General features: G+C 35.9%; 1 protein-coding gene across 1 annotated transcript in view; it reads left to right on the top strand.

Moving 5' to 3' along the window:
* eIF5B (eukaryotic translation initiation factor 5B) overlaps window positions 1-22,557 on the top strand; it is a 213,901-nt gene that overhangs the window by 614 nt on the left and 190,730 nt on the right. The window contains exons 2-12 of the mRNA XM_071596911.1: window positions 1,046-1,292; window positions 2,379-2,578; window positions 6,471-6,753; window positions 9,453-9,596; window positions 10,993-11,186; window positions 12,853-12,937; window positions 14,932-15,065; window positions 16,544-16,761; window positions 18,485-18,608; window positions 19,965-20,132; window positions 21,089-21,265. Of these exons, the coding sequence (XP_071453012.1) occupies window positions 1,046-1,292; window positions 2,379-2,578; window positions 6,471-6,753; window positions 9,453-9,596; window positions 10,993-11,186; window positions 12,853-12,937; window positions 14,932-15,065; window positions 16,544-16,761; window positions 18,485-18,608; window positions 19,965-20,132; window positions 21,089-21,265 (1,974 nt within the window). The remainder of the gene's footprint in view (window positions 1-1,045; window positions 1,293-2,378; window positions 2,579-6,470; window positions 6,754-9,452; window positions 9,597-10,992; window positions 11,187-12,852; window positions 12,938-14,931; window positions 15,066-16,543; window positions 16,762-18,484; window positions 18,609-19,964; window positions 20,133-21,088; window positions 21,266-22,557) is intronic.

Below are 22,557 nucleotides of genomic sequence, written 5' to 3'. Positions count from 1 at the left end.
TCTAGATTGAACAGCCTTCTTATAATAAGTGTATGATAAAATAATTTTCTGTGAGTTTTCAATGTCCTTAAGTGCACTTTTTGAACAAAAAGTAAAATGCATCTTATCTTGAGACTCACTTCATGAAATCATATCTGTAGAACAAATGATTTGGAAATGGTTCTCCAGAGTTAAATTTGTTGTTGGACATTATCTTCTGTGATCCCTTAAGTAAAGCTGTACTGTGCATAATACATTTGAGTATGTAGGTGGGAAAATCATCTTACATTTGACTTACAATTAACTGAATTATAGTTTTTTGGGTAACTATGTGTATAAATTACTAGTAAAGGTGTCTAATTATGTATTTCACTGGAATGAAATTTATTCGTGACCGTGGCATCAGAATAATATGGCATACAACCAAACTATTTAAATCTCCAATTTGAAATAAATCCTGAGTAGTATATATGCTTTGTCGTTCCTTCCAGGGTCAGTTAGGAATTTGAGTGGGTGTTAGCATGGAAAGATGAGGCCATATATTCATCTCCTAAGTGTAATACTCCACACTGCCTTTCTTCTACCCTCCTATACTTCCTGTTTGGAACTTGAATCTATTTAATCTTCAGCAGTTGCCTCCAGGATCATATTTTGAAGATCTGTGTTCTTCTCTCATCTTATTTTCTCTTGGAAAAGGCCTTTAATCCATACAGTTCCACATGCCGCACAGGATTCTTTTCATAATATGCTTCCTTGGTTGTAACGCTGTGTTCTGTAAGTGTAGCTGTGCGCCAGTAATACGATAGCTAGAGGTGAACTTTAGTTATAAGCATTTCTTGAGCTGTAATCAACCAATTCACCAAAGACATGGGATCTTAACCTTTATTGATAGATCTTGGTCAAATCTTCCTGATAAATTTTCACTTCTTAGAAGAATCCGACAACAGACACAAAAATATACAAAGTGGCAGTGGAGTTAATGAAGCTCAAAATAAAGTGCTATGATATTCTTTGTTTGTGAATGAAAAATGAAATGGGCTTGTTTAATCACTGTTTTGTATTGCAGGAAGGAGCCAAGAAACCCACTGATGAAGGTCATGAAGATGATAAGGATAAGGCAGAGGAGAGTGCAGCACCCTCTGTAGCGCCACCACCACAACCACCATCCAAGGGGAAGGCTCCTACTGAAAATGTGGCACCAGTGGAAAAGGAGAAAGCACCTCCCAAGGAGGCAAAGACAGAGGACACAGAGAAGGCAGGGGTGGCTGCAGAGGAAGGTGAAAAGGAAGATGCAGGTGAAGAAGATGGTGAAGGTAAGCTTCAAAAGCATCTAGATTACCGTAGTATGGCCATTTAGTCACTGTTGTGTTAACCAAACTTGGCCTTACTGGTTTTAATTAGGATTGCGGTGAGTTTGTATACTCATTAAGATCAGAGAGTCTGGTGAATCTGCAAATAAAAATAGAAACTCTCTTTAGGCTTAAATGTAATCCTTCCCTTTGTTTTGATGAAACTATTACTAATCGTAAGGTGTTTGGAGGGAGTATATTATTGACTGAAAGTGTTAATTGGAAATTTCCTTTAATAAAGTAACCCTTTAAAAGTTACTTAGCTTTCCCGGTTGCAATAAAAAATACTGAATTTGGCCCACAATAACCTTTAGTTATTGCCCTTAAGATTATTATAGAGGGCTTGATAATATTATCCTGGAAGGTTGTGAATAATTATTAAATGTGAAGTGAGGAGAGACAAGGAGTGAGATGAAGGGAAGTTGGGTTATTAAAAGTGAATGTTAACTCATGGGACTTGATGGTTTGCTGGAGAATCCATCGGTGATGGGTGCCATCAGGAACAAGTAGATGTTTTTAGCACTTTCACTAATATTTGAATGTAAGAGATAATAGGGTGAGGATGTGGTGTAAAGGAAGGGGTGTTGGAGCAAAAGGCATCTAAGGAACAGGATTAAAGGGAACATAAAATGAGAGGGAAAAAGAGGATATTGCAATGCTGTTTCAATGGCAAACACATTTTTATGTTGCAGGATATAATAATGACAACTTGATAAATTATGGTGAGAGACTTTGAAGGCAATATGTTATTGATAATCACAATTCAAAATGTAAGGTGGAGTGACATGGTACCTAGTAGGTCGAGTATGAGTTACTGGTACGAAGAAGGGCCTGGGTTCCAATTTGGATGATTTGGGGCTTCCTCAGCGTCATTCAAGCTGTGTGATTTTTTTAAATATCACATCTTCCTGTAAAACCAGAGGCAGGTGGGGGAAAGGAATATGTTTAAAAAAATAAGCTGCTAACAACATCCATTGGTTTTGATTAGTATGATTGCTGCATTAAAATATGCAGTGTTTTGAGTGAGGCAGCTTTTATTTCCTTTTAAAGGGGACGATAAGAAAAAGAAAAAGAAGAAGGGTGCCAAAGATGTCAAGGAGGATGACAAAAAGAAGGGGCCCGGGAAGAAAACTATAGCAGCTATGCAGGAAGCGTTGAAGAAGATGAAGGAAGAGGAAGAGAGGATGGTCCGCGAGGAGGAAGAGAAGCAGAGGAGACTGGAGGAGGCACATAATGCAAAACTGGAGCAGGTGAGTGGGAGGAGACCACTAACCATCAATAAGACTCATTTTTTAATTGTGAAACATTTGGCGATATTGCAGTCACCTCACAGGCCCCCTATAAAATATCTGTAAAAACCTAGTTCTCATATAAACTTGCCATCAAAGTACTGCTACAGAAGGCTGCCACACTTTCAATTGCAGTCATTATTTCAATATTGCATTAATGATGGAGTATTTACCTCCTGATGTGCAGTGATTTTTGTGTAGAAGCATAATTAAAATGATTTGTTTCTGATTTGTTTAAAGGAATAATAGTCAAATTGTCATGGTGTGAAGAGATTAATAAGTAAAAATCATCACCAACCCTGGAGTAAATTGTCCAAAAGACTATATATTAGATGATATTTTTTTATATCTGCTTTCACAGAAATTTACGTGAAAGCTTTCCTTTCTTGACATGCCAACTGTTCCCGTTCGTATTGAGCAATCCTTTTGCGCTTGAATTTTTGAAGGCAATGTGTTCCAATGCACATTGGTTCAATATTTATGCATCATACTATTTTTAGTCATTTATTAAGAACAGCAATACTCAATACAGTTTAATTTAGAAATAAATTTTTATTTGACCAAGGTTACCAGTTTAGATTGTGTTTGTTTCCATTGAACCCATTGGAGAAATAAGGTATGCCAGGTACTCACATATTCAAAATGTTACATATAATAATAATAATAATAATACATTTATTTGTCCGGAGATTTGTTGCATATTCATACATACACAAATATAGGACACGTCAAATATAATTTTCACAATTTCACAATAGAAGAGATACAATATATAAATATATATATATATATATATATATATATATATATATATATATATATATATACATACCAATACACTAGTATAATTACATATCAATTGTTTAAGCCGGAATTGATGCATTGCGACAATTCAAGGTATTCATTTACAGAATAGAACATATTATTTTTTAAAAGGTTAAACAGCTTTTTCTTGAAAACAGGTACTTTTGTTTCATATTTGATTTCATGGGGAAGTTTATTGAATAACCTTAAGCCCATTGCTTTGGGCCCATGGGCAGTATTGTGTGTCCTGACAAATGGTTGGTGCAGGTCATTGCAGGTCCTTGTGTAGTGACTATGGTAATTGTGGTTGGACTTATAATGGGAAATATTACCCTTTGCATGTAAGATGACATTAAATATATATATGCAAGGTACTGGTAATAAACAAAGTCTTTTGAAGAGAGGTTTACATGGTGCATCGCAAGGAGCATTGCTCATAATGCGTATAATCCTCTTTTGGATTTTGAAGATTATGCCCGCATGGGGAGAGGAACCCCAGAAGAGGATACTGAAAGTAACACGAGAGTAAAATTCACCATAGTAAATGGATAGAAGGACCTCTAAATTTACAGAATACCTAATATTTCTAATAAGGAAGCATAGGGAGCTTAACTTGCTGCGTAATTTGAAAATATGTTCCTCCCAAGACATGTTTTTCTGTAGGATTACTCCCAGGAATTGGGTACTGGAATTTTGGGGAATGCTCACACCTTCTACATCTACTGAGATTGCAGATGAAACTTTCTTTTTATTCGAAAAATAAATCAGGCTGGACTTATTTAAATTGGGCTTTAGAAAGTTATGAAGACACCATGCATTGAAAAACTGAGCTACTTCGGCTGCTCTTTCTGTCAAGCTGTTTACTGAGGAGGCTGATACAATGATATTTGTATCATCAGCATACAGTATTGGGTCTATCCCCTTAATGAGCTTAAGATTGTCTGGGAGATCATTGATATAGATTAAAAATAAAATAGGACCAAGTACAGAACCCTGGGGAACACCCAGTGTTACTTCTCTACCAGGGGAAACAAATTTGGAGCCATTACTTGAGAGCTCAACATACTGATGCCGTTCACTTAGATAAGATTCAATCCATTTGTAGGGCGTGCCTCTTATACCATAGCATTTCAGTTTATATAGGAGTAACTGATGATTGACGAAGTCAAAAGCTTTACTGAAATCGAAAAATAATCCTAGAGTTTCAGTTCTATTATCCAATCCTGAAAGTATTTGATTCACCATGTGATATGTGGCTGTTGTAGTGGACCTTGTTTTCCTAAATCCATGTTGAGATGTGGATAATAGCTTATATGTCTCAAGATATGATACAAGACGTTGATAAAAAACTATTTCAAATATTTTCCCCAGCTGGTTTAACAGGGATATTGGTCTATAAGAATTCATTGCCATTTTGCAACCTTTCCCTTTGTATATTGGCACAATTTTTGCTGATTTAAGAGGGCTCGGGAAAATTCCAGTTTTTAAGGATTCATTAATTAAGAACAGCAGCTGATCCTTAATAGCATTAAACGACCTTTTTATGACTATCCCTGGGATGTCATCTAATCCAGGACTAAATTTGTTAGGTAATTTATTGATTACGTTGGTCAGTTCCCTGGCTGAACATGGGAATATATATAATGAATTGCATATGGCAATATAATGGCACTGGTACTTTTTCACATTTAAAAACTAAGTACACGGAATATTTATGGAAAAACATTGCAGTAGAATTCTTTTAAATGACTGCCAACTTAAGTCATAGAACAATTCATTGAATGTGAACTGATTATAATTAATGAGTTACGCATGATAAATTCTATTACCAAAGTATAGGAAGATGAACTATGGGATATTTGAAACAGTCCATCGGTAAATGGATTGAAAAAATGTATATAGTCCAAAAAATATTATTTTATCACCACAAGAGTTATGCACTCATAGCTAATATGTGTCACTCAAAAGTACTTTTTGAAAACATTTTTGGAAAATCAGTGATTAGCAATCAACAAAAAACTCTGTTATGCCTTTATGATTTTTTGGTGATGTGTGAAAGTACATAATTAGAATTACAACAAGAGTAGGGTTCAAAATTGGGGATGGAAGGATTCTTTGTTTGTGGTCAAGTTAAAGTGAGATGGGTTCATCAGAGGGGCATGAAATGAGATAGGTTAGAATTCCCTGTTGTGTTTGCAACATGATATTTTCACACATATAGGGAAAAAAGATGTTGGCTTCTCTTCTCAACATTCTCATCAAGAGGAACAATAACAGCAGCATCCCATTTACTTCATTTTCACTGGTATTTTCCTAAAACCTTGTCAAATCCCTGTTAATTATTTCTTTCAGAACAAAAATTCATATGGAAAGTTTTATTCTTAGTCTCATAATCACATTTATATTTTTATGAAGTAAAATCTGATTACATATTTAGTAAAGATGGCATTTTTCTTGTGATTTTGGATCAAAGGAGTATATTTGGGGTTCTTTTAGAGACATAGTTGTTAGAGGATGCTGACCAAAAACATCTTCCATCCTGTCACTTCACATCATCTGTATGTATATCGTCTGTAAGAGGTCAACTTCTTCTTTCTTCAGGAACGGAAAAATAATGCAATAACACATGATGCAGGCTAAAGCCATTATTTATCATGTGAGAAAATATCTTAAAAGGGTATTATGTGCTGGAATCACATTAAACCTTTTGAACTAATAAAAATTTTAGATCCTTGCAAAAAAATGCACATATTCCTTGACTTGCCATATTATGCCTTCATTGTAAATAAAAAAATGAAGGGTGAAAAAATTAGTCTCTCCAGATTAATTTAAATTTTCAACAATGTTTAAAAGTGAAATTTTCCTGCATTTCACCATCATCCCATGAAACTCTTCACAGTTCTGTTTTCATGTATAAATAGTGTGTGTCGAGGTGAAAAGATGGATACTTGGGTATGTCAGGGAGTGGTACTTATTAGTTAGCAATGTTGCGAGATGGTCGTGAATGCATTCAGGATTGGGTCAGTGATTGGGTATGTCTGTCGAACAGTTGCGGCTGGAGCAAGAGAGGAAGGAGAAGAAGAAAAAGAAGGAGAAGGAGCGCAAGGAGAGGCTGAAAGCGGAGGGGAAGCTCCTGACAGCCAGGCAGAAGGCAGACAAGGCACGTGCACAAGCCATGTTGGAAGCTCTGCGGGCACAAGGGGTGGATCTCCCCAAAGCAGGTGCTACCCCTGAGAAGAGGGCCCCTCGTCCAGGAACGAGAATCCGTCCCAGGGGCCCAAAGCAGCAGCAGCAACAAGCTGCAGATGCTGGAGCACAGCCGGCATCCCAAGGTATGTAATTTAGGGCTATCCACTCCTGAAGTATCTAAGAAAGTGTTACTTAACGTAATAAGAGTGCATGAGAATATGCTAGAATGAAAATGCTATTTTGTTAACTGGATGATACGGTGTGCTGATGTTATCACAATTAGAATAGAAAATTTGATACAGATGCTATAAAAGTTGACATATTTTTACATTAAGATGGGTTTTATATTTTTTTTTTTGCTTTGGGTCGCTTTGGTGTCATTAGATCAGAGCAAATAGCACATCTTTGCCAGTCAATAATTCCATACAGCTTGTGAAAAACATTAAATGGTTCCAAATTGTACAATACCAGAGAGATGGGTATGCTTCATTTACTTGTGACCCTAATTTACCATTATGACCTACCTATACATATCTTATTATTATTTCTACTGGTGATGGGTTGATAAATAATAAATATTCTGATTCTAGGTGTTCTTGCATCAAGAACCAAAACCTGAATTGTATCAGAAAACATTGGTGCTGGAACTAGCCCAAAGTTGTTTACGAGGGTAAGGTGAAAAGTTCTCGGCCTGGCAATAAAAGATTGCTATTTTCAGTTTAAAAAATGATGTTATTTTTCTACACACTTGGTCCATTGTTTATTTATTTATTTTTGTATTAGTCCAAAAACGGCATTTCAATCTATACATTGATATAACCATTTGACATTTACGTATACCCAAGCCCTAGGTGGAGGAAAAACCAACGAAGCAGGAATCGACCCGTGATCTCTGGGTTGGCACATGAGGATGTTTCCCTTCCCCGAGGGGCTGGCAAAATCAGGAAGTGAGAGTCTGGAAGGTTCTGAAAACATCCATCTACGGCCCTCTCAACTTCTTCATTAGGCGCAAAGTGCTTCCCAGAAACAAATTTCCTCAAGCTTGGGAATAGATGGAATTCTGAGGGTGCTAAATCAGGAGAATAGGGGGGATGGCCGAGTAAATCATACCCCAAATCACGTAGTTTTCCCATCGCCAGCGCATCTTTGTGAGCAGGTGACAGCAGGTTATCCTGGTGAAAGATGATTGTTTTCTTCTTCAAGCCAGGCCTCTTCTCGCAAATTTTGGCATCCAGCTGGTCAAGAAGGTTGGAGTAATATTTGCCTGTAGTTGTTCTGCCTTTTTCAATCAATCAACTGGATGCCTTTCACATTCCAAAACACTGGCTAAGACCTTACCGGCAGATGCAAACGACTTTGCTTTCTTTGGCGCTGAACCACCAGCTTCCACCAACTGCTGTTTCTTTTCTGGCGTGTAGTGGTAGACTCATCTGTCATCCATGGTGACAAATTGCAGAACAAAATGGGTCAGTTCCCTCTTGAATAGGTCCAAAGATTGCTGTGAAAATTGTTTGTGCATTTGGTTTTGATCAGCAAATGCTGTACCCACCTTGCACAGAACTTTTGCATCCTTAATTCTTTGTGAAAGATGTTTCGCACCCTTTCTTCCGATATCCCCATGGCCTTAGCTATCTCACTCACCTATTGTCCTACACGATATCGTGCACCTCTTTGATGGTTTATGGTGTGGTTGCAGTTATTGGCTGCCCTTCATGAAGGTCATCTTCGAGGGATGTGCGACCACGTTTCAATTCAGCTGCCCATGGTTTAACGGTTGACATTGAAAGATCAGAGTCCCCATATACTTTTGTCAACTTCGAATGAATTTCCTTAGTGGTTAATCCATCCATAATTAAAAATTTTATGATCCCTCAAAATTCACGTTTTTCCATTCAGAAGAAAAGCATGAAAGACATCTCTTGTAACAATACATGTAAACAAACTACTTGAGAGAACAAGTTGAAACTTGTCTTACGAACTAATGACACATGCACCCAGTGAAGACTCATAAATTTTCGCTGATTGGAACGCCATCTCTGTGTTAGGCCAAGAAATTTTCACCTCACCCTCATATATAATTATTATAAAAATTTGACATATTTATTCTGAAATGTTTGGACATTTTTATAAAATCAAGCTAATTTGGTTACCATGTTTCAAGACTGAATACTGGTGCTTGGGTGTTAAGTATGAAATCATTGATTTAAAAAAACTAAATCTTATTCAAGTGCTCAACTTTTGAAGACTTATTGTGTAAAAATTTTTGCAATGAGGGTTAATATGCAGTACATATAAAATGAATATGGTCATATTTAAATTCATCCCTTACGGATATAACCTAATGCTTGTTCATGCTTCTCAATAATTTCATTACTAAATGTGGACAACAAGGCAGTCATTTTTTAGGACATACTAATAATAATAATAATATTAATGCATTTATTTGTCCGGAGCTCAGTTGCATATTCATACACGCATACAGTACATGTCAGATATAAATTTCACAATTTTAGATAGCTGGCTGAGTTAATCAGGTCAGCAGCACATTCTTCTGTTAACCGAAAGGTCAATGTGCCCACACTGGCCGTGACCCTCTGTAACCTCTTTTGGATCAGACCAATGATAGCTTACCCCAATTCCAAGGGTATTCAGGCCACCATAAGCATCTGTAGTTATAAAAAATGGAATAATTCAGGTCAAAGTAGGAGCAGACTAATAACCAAATCTTATGCGACTCATATTTATTTTTTTCTAGTGTTAATTCTAATATTGTACACATTTATTGTCAAAACATACACCACATTGTCTGCTGGTAAATAAGTGATGATGATGATTTCTGTAGATTCGAAGACTGCAGAAGAAAAGCTAGTAGAGGTGAAGATAGTTGACAAAGTGGAGGCAAAGAAGGCAGAAGAGGAGAACGAGGATGATGGAGTGAAGGATTCTTGGGATGCAGAGTCGACTGAAGATGAACAGGAGGACGAAGGTGAAATTTTTGTGATGTTAATCCTGGGGTTGACCTATTCACATTCACAAGTATTGGCTGGGTGTAATGTTAAATTCACCCTGGTGTTAAATTCATTATATGATAAATGTCTATCCAAAAAAGCATTTTTTCCGTTGACTTTTGGCAATAGTTAATTTGGTGACAGAGACACTTCTTGCAAAAATGAAATTGAAGTTACCTTCAAGACCATATGAATGTGATGTAAACTAAGTTTTCATTCACAATGTAAATTTGAAACTTCAGTTTTTCATTGATCAAAACATTTTGCTAAGTTTTCTTTATCACATATTCACTCAACCGTCAAATTTGAATTGAAAACTACCTTTTGTGTCTGAAACATTAATTTTTGTTTGGGACAGTAATGTTGGTAACCTTGAAATGAATTGGGAATATGATTTGGATAAAAGATACCATTGTGGCTTCCTAGGAGGTCCTCTCTACTAGTAACAGATTTGTGATGCCCGAGAATATAGGCTGGCATTTTGTAATAGTAATCTTTATCATTAATGATTCAAGTTATCTCATAATCTTCATCATTCAAACAGATGTTTGAATTGAAGTCCAGTTATTTAAGGTTGTAATTTACATAATTCAGTTGAACCATGTATTTGCATATCAGAATTAAAATTTTCCCGCTATTTGCGACAATCTTATCAGGTTCCATAAAATTTCCTATTATTCTAATGTTTGTATAATCCTGTATGTGCACAATTTCATTTTCAGTTTTCCTGCTATTTGCATCACTATTTGTCATATTAAAAAAATTTCACATTCTGAAATAGTTACTTGGGTACATCAGTCTTTATATTGAAAACATTTTTGAATTCGTTTTGTGCATTTACACTTAAAAAAGATGGTAGAGGGCAGTAATGTGAATGGTGAATTATGCCCTCTGTCTTGAAAGAATAAAATTCTGTTTAATATAATCCTACAAAGAGCTATGAAAATGCTGTAAAGTTGTATTGGTAAACTGTTAGGCATGAATGAAACAAAGAAATCACCTCAAGCAAATCTTTATTACTTACTCACAATTCATACCAGTTCTCCCTCTCTCTTCATTCCTGGAGAAAGAAGTTGGAAACAGAAGTAGGAAATTATTACAATAATTGCAAAACTTAATGTATAAATGGGAGGGGATGTGATGTGTCCCATAAAAAACCCTGCACTTTCTGATAAGTGAGTAGTTGAAAAAAAAATGAAAAAATAGTTGCTTAAAAAAATCAATAGACAATCTGTTAATCAGATTCAGTGCCAGTGTCAATAGTTAATTTGGCCATCAGTGGAATGGCCAAATTTCCCAATACCTTTTCTGAGGGCTTTCCGTCTGTGCTAAGTTTTTTAACACCCTTGCTGTGGGCATATTTATCTCCATCAGAGAAGTCCAAGGCTGAGGAGAAGGCCAATGAACACGAGGAAGAGGAGGAGGATGTGATGTCTGGGGAGTCCGAGTCTGAGGATGATGAGTCTGATGATGACTCGTCCGATGGCGACGAGGACAGTGGGGAGAGTGAGGAGGAGCACAAGACAGATGCTGAGCGGAGGAGAGAGAAGGCGGTCGCACGCATCAAGGTGAGCTCTCAGAGCTGCTTGTGCCAGCCTAGGGGAAGAGTAGAGGCGCCAGCCATGTGAAATGGGCCGAACAGAAAAGGTGCTTCAGCTTCAGGAGGATCGGGGCTGTTACAAATATTAAACCTCCCAAAAAGTACACATGCATAGGTAAAATTATTGCCAGTTGATTACTTGCATTTCCTGTGCCTCTCTTGCATCTAATGTCATCAGTTGCAAAATTCATGACTTTACCATTTCCCTAACTCTTAACGTAAGTCTGGCATCTTTGTCTTAAGGCACCAACTGGTTTTAAGAGGAAGCCATATAGTCGGTGGGAAAGGCAATGGTTCCGTACCAAATCTGTCAGCTGATGAGTGATTGTATTTGATCATGGTGTCTTAGTGGAGGGTTGAGAACTATTTGAAGATAGGAGTTAGCTGCGATGCTCAGCTGATAAAGCCAAACTGGCAACATGGCAGATGTCCAGAAAGAAGAGCCTCTCATGTGGCAAACTCCCGCTTTATCCATGCTCACCCAACCAATTGGAGGGAGGACACCAAATTGTTTCATTACGTCTACAGCAGTGATTGTCCCATGTTTATCTTGACACCCGATGTATCTTGACACCTGATGTATCTTGACAACCGATGTATCTTGACACCAAGGCTTGAGTATCAGGGTATTGGTTTGGGAAAGAAACTCATCCGCAATATTACTCTCAGAAATGTTGTAGTAAAGAAACATGTGTTTATTGAGAATAAGTAGATGTTTTTATGACAACACGGAAGAAATATCTCCCTCTCCAGACTGTATGTGGTTGGGAGAACCCTGAGAGTTTTTGACAAAACTGTCATTAATTTTCAGGGTGTGTGTGACAATAGATTGAGAATCATAGCAAGAAATTGAAAGATCATCTCATAACTTTTCATGAGCATTTTCAGTAATATCCACTTTGATTAAAAAAATATAATATAGTGGCTAAGAAAATCTTTGCCCTCAATGAAATTAATGAATACTGGACGTGCTCTCTAAAAACCTTTGTTTTATCCATTTCAGCAAGCTCTGTCCTCTGTTTTTCTTCGGTCAAGGAGTGTTTAAATGATTCTATGTTATGGTATATTTGCATATTCTTCTAAGCGAAACAATTACCAGTTATCTCTGTCTAAAATACAGTGACTAGCTGAAAGGTTCATCCCCTGCAAAGGAGGTGAATCATCTGTCTTCAGGGCGGCGATGGGTTAGTCTTTCATTGGGTTCCTATGGTGGACAATAAGGCATGAATGTGAGGGCACATTTCAAGCAGTCTCCTCTCTTTCCTTATCTATGGTCATATCAGTTCCTTTCTCACAATTCTTGTATCTTCTAGCCGGTGTAGCATGGTGTAGCCTTTTCCTTTTTTGGAATGGGAACTAACGCTGATCTGTCAAAGTCTTCTGGTTAGATTCCTCTCTCATAAATTCTATGAATTAGTCCATGAAAACTCTTCCTTGCACATTATACATAATATATATGTAATGATAATGAGTTATAATTTTTCACATGATCTGTGAATGTTAGTGAAATAGAAGCTCATGTGAAAAATGCCTCAATGAAAAACAAATGTTTCCAATTCGGGTAGTGTTAATTTACTCTCTGATAAAGAATATTAAAATTTGAGGATAAACTTGTTTGTTTTTATTTGCTTCAGAAAAGGAGAGAAGAAAATGAGAAACGTCGGACTGTGGACGAACTCCGCGCTGCAGTTATTTGTGTCCTGGGGCATGTTGACACTGGTATGAAGCTCATATTCTTTTCTTTTGTTATATTATGCATTTATTTCATTGCTTCTTATTGTAGGAGAAAGCCAATTGTGAACTTGCAGGGCTGCCACTTGTCTGGAATGCTAGGGTAACCTGGAAAAGTCGCATATTTGGGTATGGAACATTAAGAACAGTCATGGGACTGAGGAAAAATTGCTGGAGGAAATTGTTCTTGATTCTTTGCCTTTATCCTCTTCTCCATATGTGAATAAAGTAACCTCCATTATGCTATAAAAAATACACAGGAAGAGGTACAGAAAATTTATTATTTTCATCTCAAAACTATTTCTCTTCTATTTTACACATATTTGCCAAGCAGATTTAAACATTTGTCCTATCTCTGCACTAGTTTTGAAATTCCTTCAGTGTAAAATTTTGCTGATTGAGATCTCAGCCAACCGATGAGGGCATCTTGAAGATCCTCGTTGAGACGGACACAAAACATTTAGTAGCCTAACTTTTCAGTTGTGTTTCCATGCAACAGAGTCAGAAATCTGTGGAAAACTTCCTAAAGATTTCAAATATTGTAAAATGCGTTTTCACAATCTTGCCATCAATTTACAGGTGCAGTTCATTAATCACCACAGACGGCCACTTCAGCCATTATCATGGACATTTGTGTTCACTCTTAAACAAACAACAACACTAAAGCACAACTTTTGTCACTCATCACATTTGGTCTGCACAGAGCACGAATGTCCCAATGAATGTCAGCAGCTTTGAAGTTTTTTATGGGTCAAAACCTTATCACTGGACGAACTTCACATTTTTTGAAAATTCTAATTGTATTGTTCATTTTGCCTCGCTATCATAAACAAACCACAAGCGGCATGACCTTCCGACCCCTGCAGCTCAAGGCATACCGACCTACTGTATGCGTCAATACAGCGACCATTCAGCTCCCTCCACTAATTCTCACGCTACTTAAAAACAGAGGTTACTTTCTGGACAGCCCTCATGTTATTCAAAGTTCATGTGCAGTGGAATTCAAAGTCATGATTTTGTTCTGTGACTCATGAGCTCACGATTATTTTTGCTTTGGTGTTTTTCACCTCATTGCAACTTTTCATATGCTCTATATTTATTTATTTTATTTATTTATTTATTCAGTATAAGTCCGAAAACAGCACATTTAGGCCTTTACATCGAACTATTAACAACGATAACAATGTCACATTTACAAACACCCAAGCCCTAGATGGAGGGAAACTCACCCAGGCGGGAATCGAACCCGCGACCCTTGGAATGGCAGACGAGGACGTTACCCCGCCGCCACCGGGGCCGGCGTTTCATGTGCTTGGATGTGTACATGATGAAAGCTGACTTTTCCTAGCAAAGGAAAACTAAATTACCCTCCAACCCCATATGCTAAATAAAAGAAAAAAATTTAAATTAATATTGAAGATAATGCCTACAAGAAAAATATTATTTTATGCATTGCCTACCTGAAGGTGTAGTGTGGTTATTCCTTTCTATGTTGTAATGCTTTCATCCATTTGTATACATGGTACAAGCAGTCTGATTTGCTTGTGTCAGCATTCTAGAAACTTTTAGAGATATCATTCAAAGCATTTGCTATTTTGTACTGCCTGTGACTACATGATCATTGAAGTTCTCAATAGATTCAGCATGGGTTTAGATTAATTATGACCAACTAGAACTAGGCAATATATTCTTATCGACTGGTTTTAACTTTTAACTATTATTTTTATTTGTTTGGAAAAAGAATGTGATAAAAGATGAAGTAATTAATATGCTGGCCAAGTAAATTTCTCCATTAGTTTTCTTGAATAAGAAAAGGTGTAATGATTGGCAAAATCAGCGGCTTTGAAAGAATAATTTTAACATTTTTGGCCACTCATCTCCTTTATGGGTTAAATGGAAGAAGGGACCATTAGGTCTCAATTGAGCCCAAATAAAGACCTCTATCTATCTATTCATAGTGTGCTCTTGAATCTTTGTAACAGGAAAGACAAAAATTCTTGACAAGCTTAGAAGAACTAATGTCCAAGATGGTGAGGCTGGTGGAATCACTCAGCAGATAGGAGCTACTAATGTCCCAATGGAAGCTATTAAGGAGCAAACAAGAATAGTTAAAGGGGTGAGTTGGAATTTAAGCTTCGAGCTTGGAAATGTGCCATCAAATAATAATAGAACTTGGAATTCATTGTAAAAATCTTAGCAGTAGTTGTGAAAATAAAATTAATTAATTAATCGCTAAAAGGTAGGAAAAAAATTTTGCAAACTTTTACCTCTTAGGGCACATTGCAAAGCCCTGAGATGTTGAAAGATTTTTGTTGATGTTTGAATTTAAGCCATACATACACGTACACTCATGTGCACAAAAATGTATTATCCTGACTTGGTTTCTATACCTTTGTCATAATGAAGACATTAGTTAAGTGAGATGGCTCCCAAGTTACTCTTGGGGCATGATAATGAGCAGGGTTGATGCCAGAATCTTGTGTTTCCGTTTAAGAATGCGTGTTAAATAAAAATGGTAATGGAGTACAGGAATTGCATTTTAATTTGTTGTTCTTCCAACCTTTAAGGTGAGTTAGAAATTGGGTGTTTTGATCATAAAGTGACATTCAACTGTATTGTTTCATTGAATTGTAAATGATAAAATCTTCAAAAATTTTAAATGCATTAGTTTTTCAATTACTTAAAAATATTAGGTTTGCCATATTCAGTTTGACAGCAAGAGCAACGAGAGTGGTCTTCTAGGATGTAGTTGGAGATTGTAGAACGGGAAAAGAACTTGAGAGCTTTGGGACCTTGCCCAAACGCCCACTTGCATCATTGTCATTATTACTTTACTAGCAGGTTCTTATGTATGTGCAAGATAACATTCTTCACTTTTCACCCATACTAGTACAAACATATGCAGGTATAATTTATATAAAATAGAATAACACCAATTTCTTTAATAAAGATTTAAAAAAGTTTCGAAAAATTTGTCAAAGAGCTTGAGTGTCATTGAGGAATCAAATATTGGTGTATCAAGAATTTGAGAGCATCTCAGCTCTTGTGTATTGTGCTGAATTATCTATAAATTGGAAATTAATATTCATTAAATTGTAATTGTAAGTTAAATTATCCATAAAAATTAACCGGAATGAGTAGCAAGTCAGTATAATTATTTGTCAACTCTGAACAAAAAATAATATTGCCTTTATTTCTCTGAGAACAGAGTCTTCAGGTTTAGTTAAGAAAAACAGATTCATAATTACAATAGCCATACTTCGGATCTCGAGTAAAGGCATCAAGTCTTTGAAGTCTCCTTGGACCTCTTCCATTTGTATTATTTAGTATGATGGGAATGGAAGCCAAAAAGTTTAGCAAAATATCAGGATTGACTGGTCAAAAGCATGATAGATCACTTAAAAAGTTTTGATTCCTGAAAAATTTATTTTGCTCTTAAAGGTAAAATGATGTTGAATCTGTGATCAGCGAATCGATAAGGGCATTGCATATAAAATATAATTATATAATATTATATTGTGTACACAGCAAATATTGAACTCCTCATTTGTTCTTTAAATGACATCACTAATTATTAATCCTTTTTATGATTAGTTTTCAGATTTTGATATGCGAATTCCTGGTCTATTAATTATTGACACACCGGGCCACGAGTCATTCAGTAATTTGAGATCCCGTGGCTCATCCCTCTGTGATATGGCTGTTTTGGTTGTAGATATTATGCATGGACTGGAACCGCAAACTCTTGAGTCAATTGGCTTGCTTAAGGCTAGGAAAACTCCATTTGTTGTGGCTTTGAACAAGATTGATAGGTGAGTAATATCAGGAATTGTTTAATTGTGTTTGTGAATGTTTTTATTGCTTGTATAGTTTTTTTTATATTTTCTAAATAAATGGCATAGGTTTATGGCTATATTCTCATTACAAAATTTCCAAATATTGTATTTTATTGTCAAACATGTCAGTAATTTTAATTCCTTTATTTAACTCATAATGGTAACTTTTATTCCAATGGTTAATGCAATTTAAATTTATCTTTTTAATGAGTACTGAATTGCGTGATGGTGTAATTTATTTCTATTTCCATGACAATTTTATCGAACACAAGTTTCAATTGTTCCCGACTCAACTTTGTGGAAGTTCATGTTCATTGAATGAGGAGCACAATGTATATTTCCACTGTTCTGGAGAACATTGGAAATATACATTGTGTTCTTCATTTAATGAACATAAGTTTGTTGAAAGTTAGTCTTCTTACGCTCTGCTTAAATAGTTTAAAATATTTATAATCGCTGAGCTTTTGTAATCACCGATCACATTCTAATTTTGTTCTTGTAATTCTCAATTGTAGTTTCTGTAACCTCATAATATATAATTCTTAGGTTTGCAGTAATATGGATGAACTGTAGTAAAAATGTGGAGAAATAATTATATAATGTAAGTCTTGATGATTGTGTTAGAAATATACCTATTCCTCTGAGTATTCCATCATTGTGTGCTATTTTCTCACAAATATAATTGACATGGTCCTTGAAGGATAAAGTTGAGTCTTCAGTAAAACCGAAGTATTTTATTACATTTTAGAATTGTATGTCATTGGGTTCTAATCACACCATACACTCCCCATTTTCAAAAATACTTTCCCTCTTCCTAGAGGAGTGTGCTGCTAGCATGCATGTTAATGTTCCTCTACAGTTTGTTCCCACCTCACATGAATGTTACATGGATGTACAGTTACACAGAGGATATTAGTTCACGACTACTAAATGGGAACCACCTCTCCATTACAAATAACAGCTAAAATACCTATCAAGCGAGAAATATGAAATATATGTAGTGTTTTTGGGTGTTCCATCATATCTTTAATTCAAAACGGCTCATGTTGGCTTTAGTTATGGTATCTGAGCTATTTGTCAAAACATTTCATTCCTCACATCGCAAAGTTAGCACCTGCCTGTACACCTTTGAATACACTTATGTATTTAAAAGAAAAACTTAGTGTATTCAGGTTCTAGTCTTATATTTTAATTATATTTAGAACCTTCATTTCCAAAAGACATAAAGGTAAAGTTGGGAAGAGGTACTCAGATATTGAATTTTTTTTAATGTGATGCAGAATAGCCTTGCATTGGACCCCTCTGTTGATGTTACGTGCAAACATTAATACAGTTGAAGAAGTTTTCTAGTTTATAAATTTGGCATTAGGGTTAGGGAAGCTTGCTTCTATTCAGAGTATCCTCTGAACTTGGGTTTACATATTTAGAAGTCTGTAGTAAAAAATGTGAAGAAAACCATGGTACATTGTCACCATGCGTTGTTGCATCCAAGATGCCACATTCAGCCAACTCGCATGGCAGGTTTTTTATGATTGTTTGAGAGGGTCAAATTAAGAATTTGGAATCCATGGATGAATAGGATTTGATCGAATCTTAGCATCCTGAACCCACCCCTATTTATTGTACATGTAAATAACAGATCTTGCAATGTTTGGGAAACGTGATTAATGTTTGCCCCATGAAATCATTCTCTTTTCAGGTTATATGATTGGCAAACTCATTCTCGTAAGGATATTAGAGATGTACTTAAAAGTCAGGCTGCCAACACAAATATGGAGTTTGAGCAGCGGACAAAGGAAGTCATTGTGCAATTTGCTGAACAGGTCAGTGGAATCAGTTATCGCAGGGTCTTCTAAGGAACTTAATTCAATGCCATCCTCTTTGTTTTCTCAATGTAATTAATAAGTTACTTTTTCTGTTATTACAATTTTCAAATACATAATACTCATTAATTATTTATTCTGTATGTTAACTTGGTAGCTTAACAAGGGCAGATCATCTATTGTGCAGCATTGGTAAAACTAGGACTTTCACTGTGAGAAAAAGTGCTTCTTAACGTAACATTTGGTAAAAAACTTCTGAAATTCAAAGAAATGTTCATTTTATTTGTATTTCCTTGAAATTTTTTTGATGTGGGTTATGGTTGGGGAAATTGTTTTGTTTTATTACTTTGGTTGTGCAAAATTTTACTGTGGATTTTAAAATTTGTTTAGTTAGTGTAATAAATTTGAATTTTATTGTACATTTGTAATGATCAATTTTTTTTTATATGTAGTATTTCACATGTGTATAGGCATTGGTAGAAATGATTAATGGCTGAGGACAGTCACATAATCTTTCCTGTTAAATGTAAGATTTGGCTTTAGATAAGTATACTAATTAAGACAATGCTGTGCCACTCTGGAAATATTAATTAAATCCCTTGTACTCCCAATACTGTAAATATGAGGGTAATTAGCGACTTGTGTGTTTAGGCATCCTGAATTATAATTGCCGTGTGAGTTAATGAATGTGTGGGTAAATATAATGGGAGATGCTTTCATTCATCAGATATAAATGGATGGATTTAAATTACAGATAGCAATTTGAAACTTTCAATGCAGTGTTGCACAACCATTTCCTATCAATAATAAGAAAGTTGTAATTAATATAAATGTAAATTACTTCATGCAATTGATTTATATTACTAATTACTAGGTATGTTTTATGAAGTAATTAAGAAGCTGACATAAATTTAATTCAATGACAGAATCACTCAAATAATTGGAAAATAATGAAATGATAATGTGAAATTTCAAATACTCTTTGATGTTATATTTTGAAATCAATATCAGCCATCTCTGACCACATGCAGGCCTTGGAGTGTGCACCAATGGCTTAATAGGTCAACATTACTCACAATTATTGAAGAGAAAATGTTCATGAAGAATTTTTAATTAAAATTTAAATTCTCATAGTAGATAGGTAATATCTTTCAGGCTTTAGAAAATTGGATTTAGAAGAGAGTTTATTATTGATTTAACATAAGAAGGCAAGATTAGAAAGGATAAGTGTGAACAGGCTTTTGAAATTGTATTTCTTCTTAAGGTATTGGAGCCATTACTGCTTTTTATTTTTGCATATCATATTTGTTTTGTATAGCTGGTATGCATTTGGAATAAAATGTTCTAATATTCCAGGGTTTTAATGCTGCCCTCTTCTTTGAGAACCCTGATCCAAGGACTTATGTTTCTTTGGTGCCAACCTCTGCTATAACAGGGGAAGGAATGGGCAATCTGCTTGCTCTTCTTGTACAAAACTGCCAGAATATGTTGGCCCGAAGGCTAATGTTCTCCGAAGAGTTGCAGGTAAGAGTTTTAATGTTGAAATGGAAGCTTGAGTTAAAATAATGAGGATAGTAGAATCCCAGTTTAGAATACAACATTTCTTAAGTTGCATTTCATTTAATCTGTGAAAGGGATTGAGCTATCACTTGGAATGGGCGTAAGAATTAAAATTAGGTAATCACCCAATTATGCATGAGGGTTTTCTCTGACAGAGAGTTATAAATTGGGATACAACTTGAATAAATAGGTTATGAATTATTGTGCACATCTTCAGGTGAGTTTAATGTATTGTATTGGTGCAAGAACTTAATAATTTAAAATATTTTTCTTTCAAAAACTACTTTTTCAAACACTTTAATTCACTTTCACATTTTCATGTTATCTTTGAATTTTTTTACATTGATGGCCATGATAGATTTTTACTTTAAAAGGCATAAATATGAAAGTTTTCTCTTCATAAAGCCGCCTAGCGTAATGGAAAAACATCCAAGTTTCAATTATACTTCTGTCCACAAAACAGCAGATTGTGACATAAACTGGCGGAGCAGAACTAAAGGAGAAAGATCACTGCAATGTTAGATCGCAGGAAATAACAGTAATTTTATCCTTATTGCCTTTATTGCAGTAAAGTTGTGGCCGAATAGTTGACAAAATAACATTTAATTAAAGATCTTTATGATACCCACTATATTTTACGTGTGCATGTACTGTCATACAAAATTGTTCCATTTAAAAACAATGCAATGTTAGATCGCAGTAAATAACGGTAATTTTATCCTTATTGCCTTTATGACAGCAAATTTGTGGCCAAATATTGACAAAATAACATCTAATTAAAGATCTTTATGATATTTAATTAGATGAGGGAATCAGCACTGAATAGAGAAGAATGGAATGGACTGCTGCAAACCAATGTTAGGATTGAAATACTGACACTGATGGTTGAAACAAAGAGTTATTCTTATACTCTCTTTCAGGCAACTGTCTTGGAAGTCAAAGCCATCCCTGGCCTGGGCACAACAATCGATGCCATCCTTGTCAATGGACGTCTACGAGAAGGGGACACCATGATCCTGGCTGGCACCGATGGACCTGTAGTCACTCAAATCCGCTCCCTTCTCATGCCGCAGCCAATGAAAGAGTTACGAGTGAAGGTGAGACATCCACAGTGATGGATTCGACTCCTATGGTTTTGATTCTGAATTTAATGCTTGTGTGCGTAAGTGGTTCTAGTTTGTGTGCCTCATGCATAGGGAAGCAAGAAAAGTTTCATTATTGAAAGGCATATGATGTCTTTAGTTGTATTAAATGCATTGTGATTATTGACAGATTTGTGAATGCCCATGTAATTTGATGAGATGTTGACCTCTAATTCAACATTTTTTATGGGACACAAGATGTGCATATAAATAGGCAGATAAACTGAATGAGAACTTACCATGTTAATCATTTGTTGGTGCTTTAAATATATTAAACATGGTTTTCAGGTATATTTAGTGTTTGCCACCTAAGAAAATTTAATATTTTATTACTTGAATGGGATGTGTTAGTCAAGTGGATAGAGAACTGGGCTGCCTGCCTCCCAGAGGACGGAGGTTCGATTCTGGGTGATACCTCAGCATCACCCAAGTGATGAAAGGGAGAACCGAGAGGTTTGAGTAAGGCTGATCTAGCATGCACTCCATTGTAATGAAGGAAGTAACGTTGAATGAAAAGCAATTGCAATGTGACACTAGTCATGAGAATATGATTTGTGAGAAGGAGAAAGTGATTTTTGCTGAACTTGTTAAGATGATGCTAGGAGTGTCAACGGCTGAAGATTTAGAGAACTTCATTGGTAACTTCAAGAAACTCATAGATTCTAGATGTCGATTGGATATATGAACAGTTAGAGGACATAACTGAGTGTGTTGCTGCAGGGAAACATTTGATATTGATAGGGGATTGGAATGCGACGGTAGGCGAAGCAAGAGATGGTGATGAGGTGGGGTACTACGGTTTAGGCACAAGGAATGACCACGGGGAGAAAGCAGTTGAGTTCTGCCGGAGACAGGGGTTAGTCACACCAACCCTTGGTTTAGCCTCCACAAAAGATGCAGGTGTACATGGAAAATGCCAGGTGACTCAAAAAGGTATCAGCTAGTTTATATTCTGGTTAGACACTGGTTTAGGAATAGTATGATGAATTCGCACACCTTCCCGGGAGGGGATGCGGACTCGGACAACAATTTAGTTGCTATGAAATGTAGTGGCCGTTTCAAAAAGATAAGGCAGGGGTGGCGGGTTAGAAAATGGAATGTAGAAGCATTAAATGGTTTGAAAAGGAAGGAGTAAAAACAGGCGATAGAGGATATCATGCAGGATGGTAAAGAGCTAAGTACTATCGAAGAAAAATGGGAAAGTATCAAGAAAGGGTTATCGAAAGCCGCGAAAGACACTATTGGAA

The sequence above is a fragment of the Hetaerina americana genome, unplaced genomic scaffold (genome assembly GCF_022747635.1).
Source record: "Hetaerina americana unplaced genomic scaffold, ioHetAmer1.1.p SCAF_8, whole genome shotgun sequence".
Lineage (NCBI taxonomy): Eukaryota > Metazoa > Arthropoda > Insecta > Odonata > Calopterygidae > Hetaerina > Hetaerina americana.
Note: the sequence above shows the minus strand (reverse complement) of the source record. Positions and strands in the feature narration are given on the sequence as shown.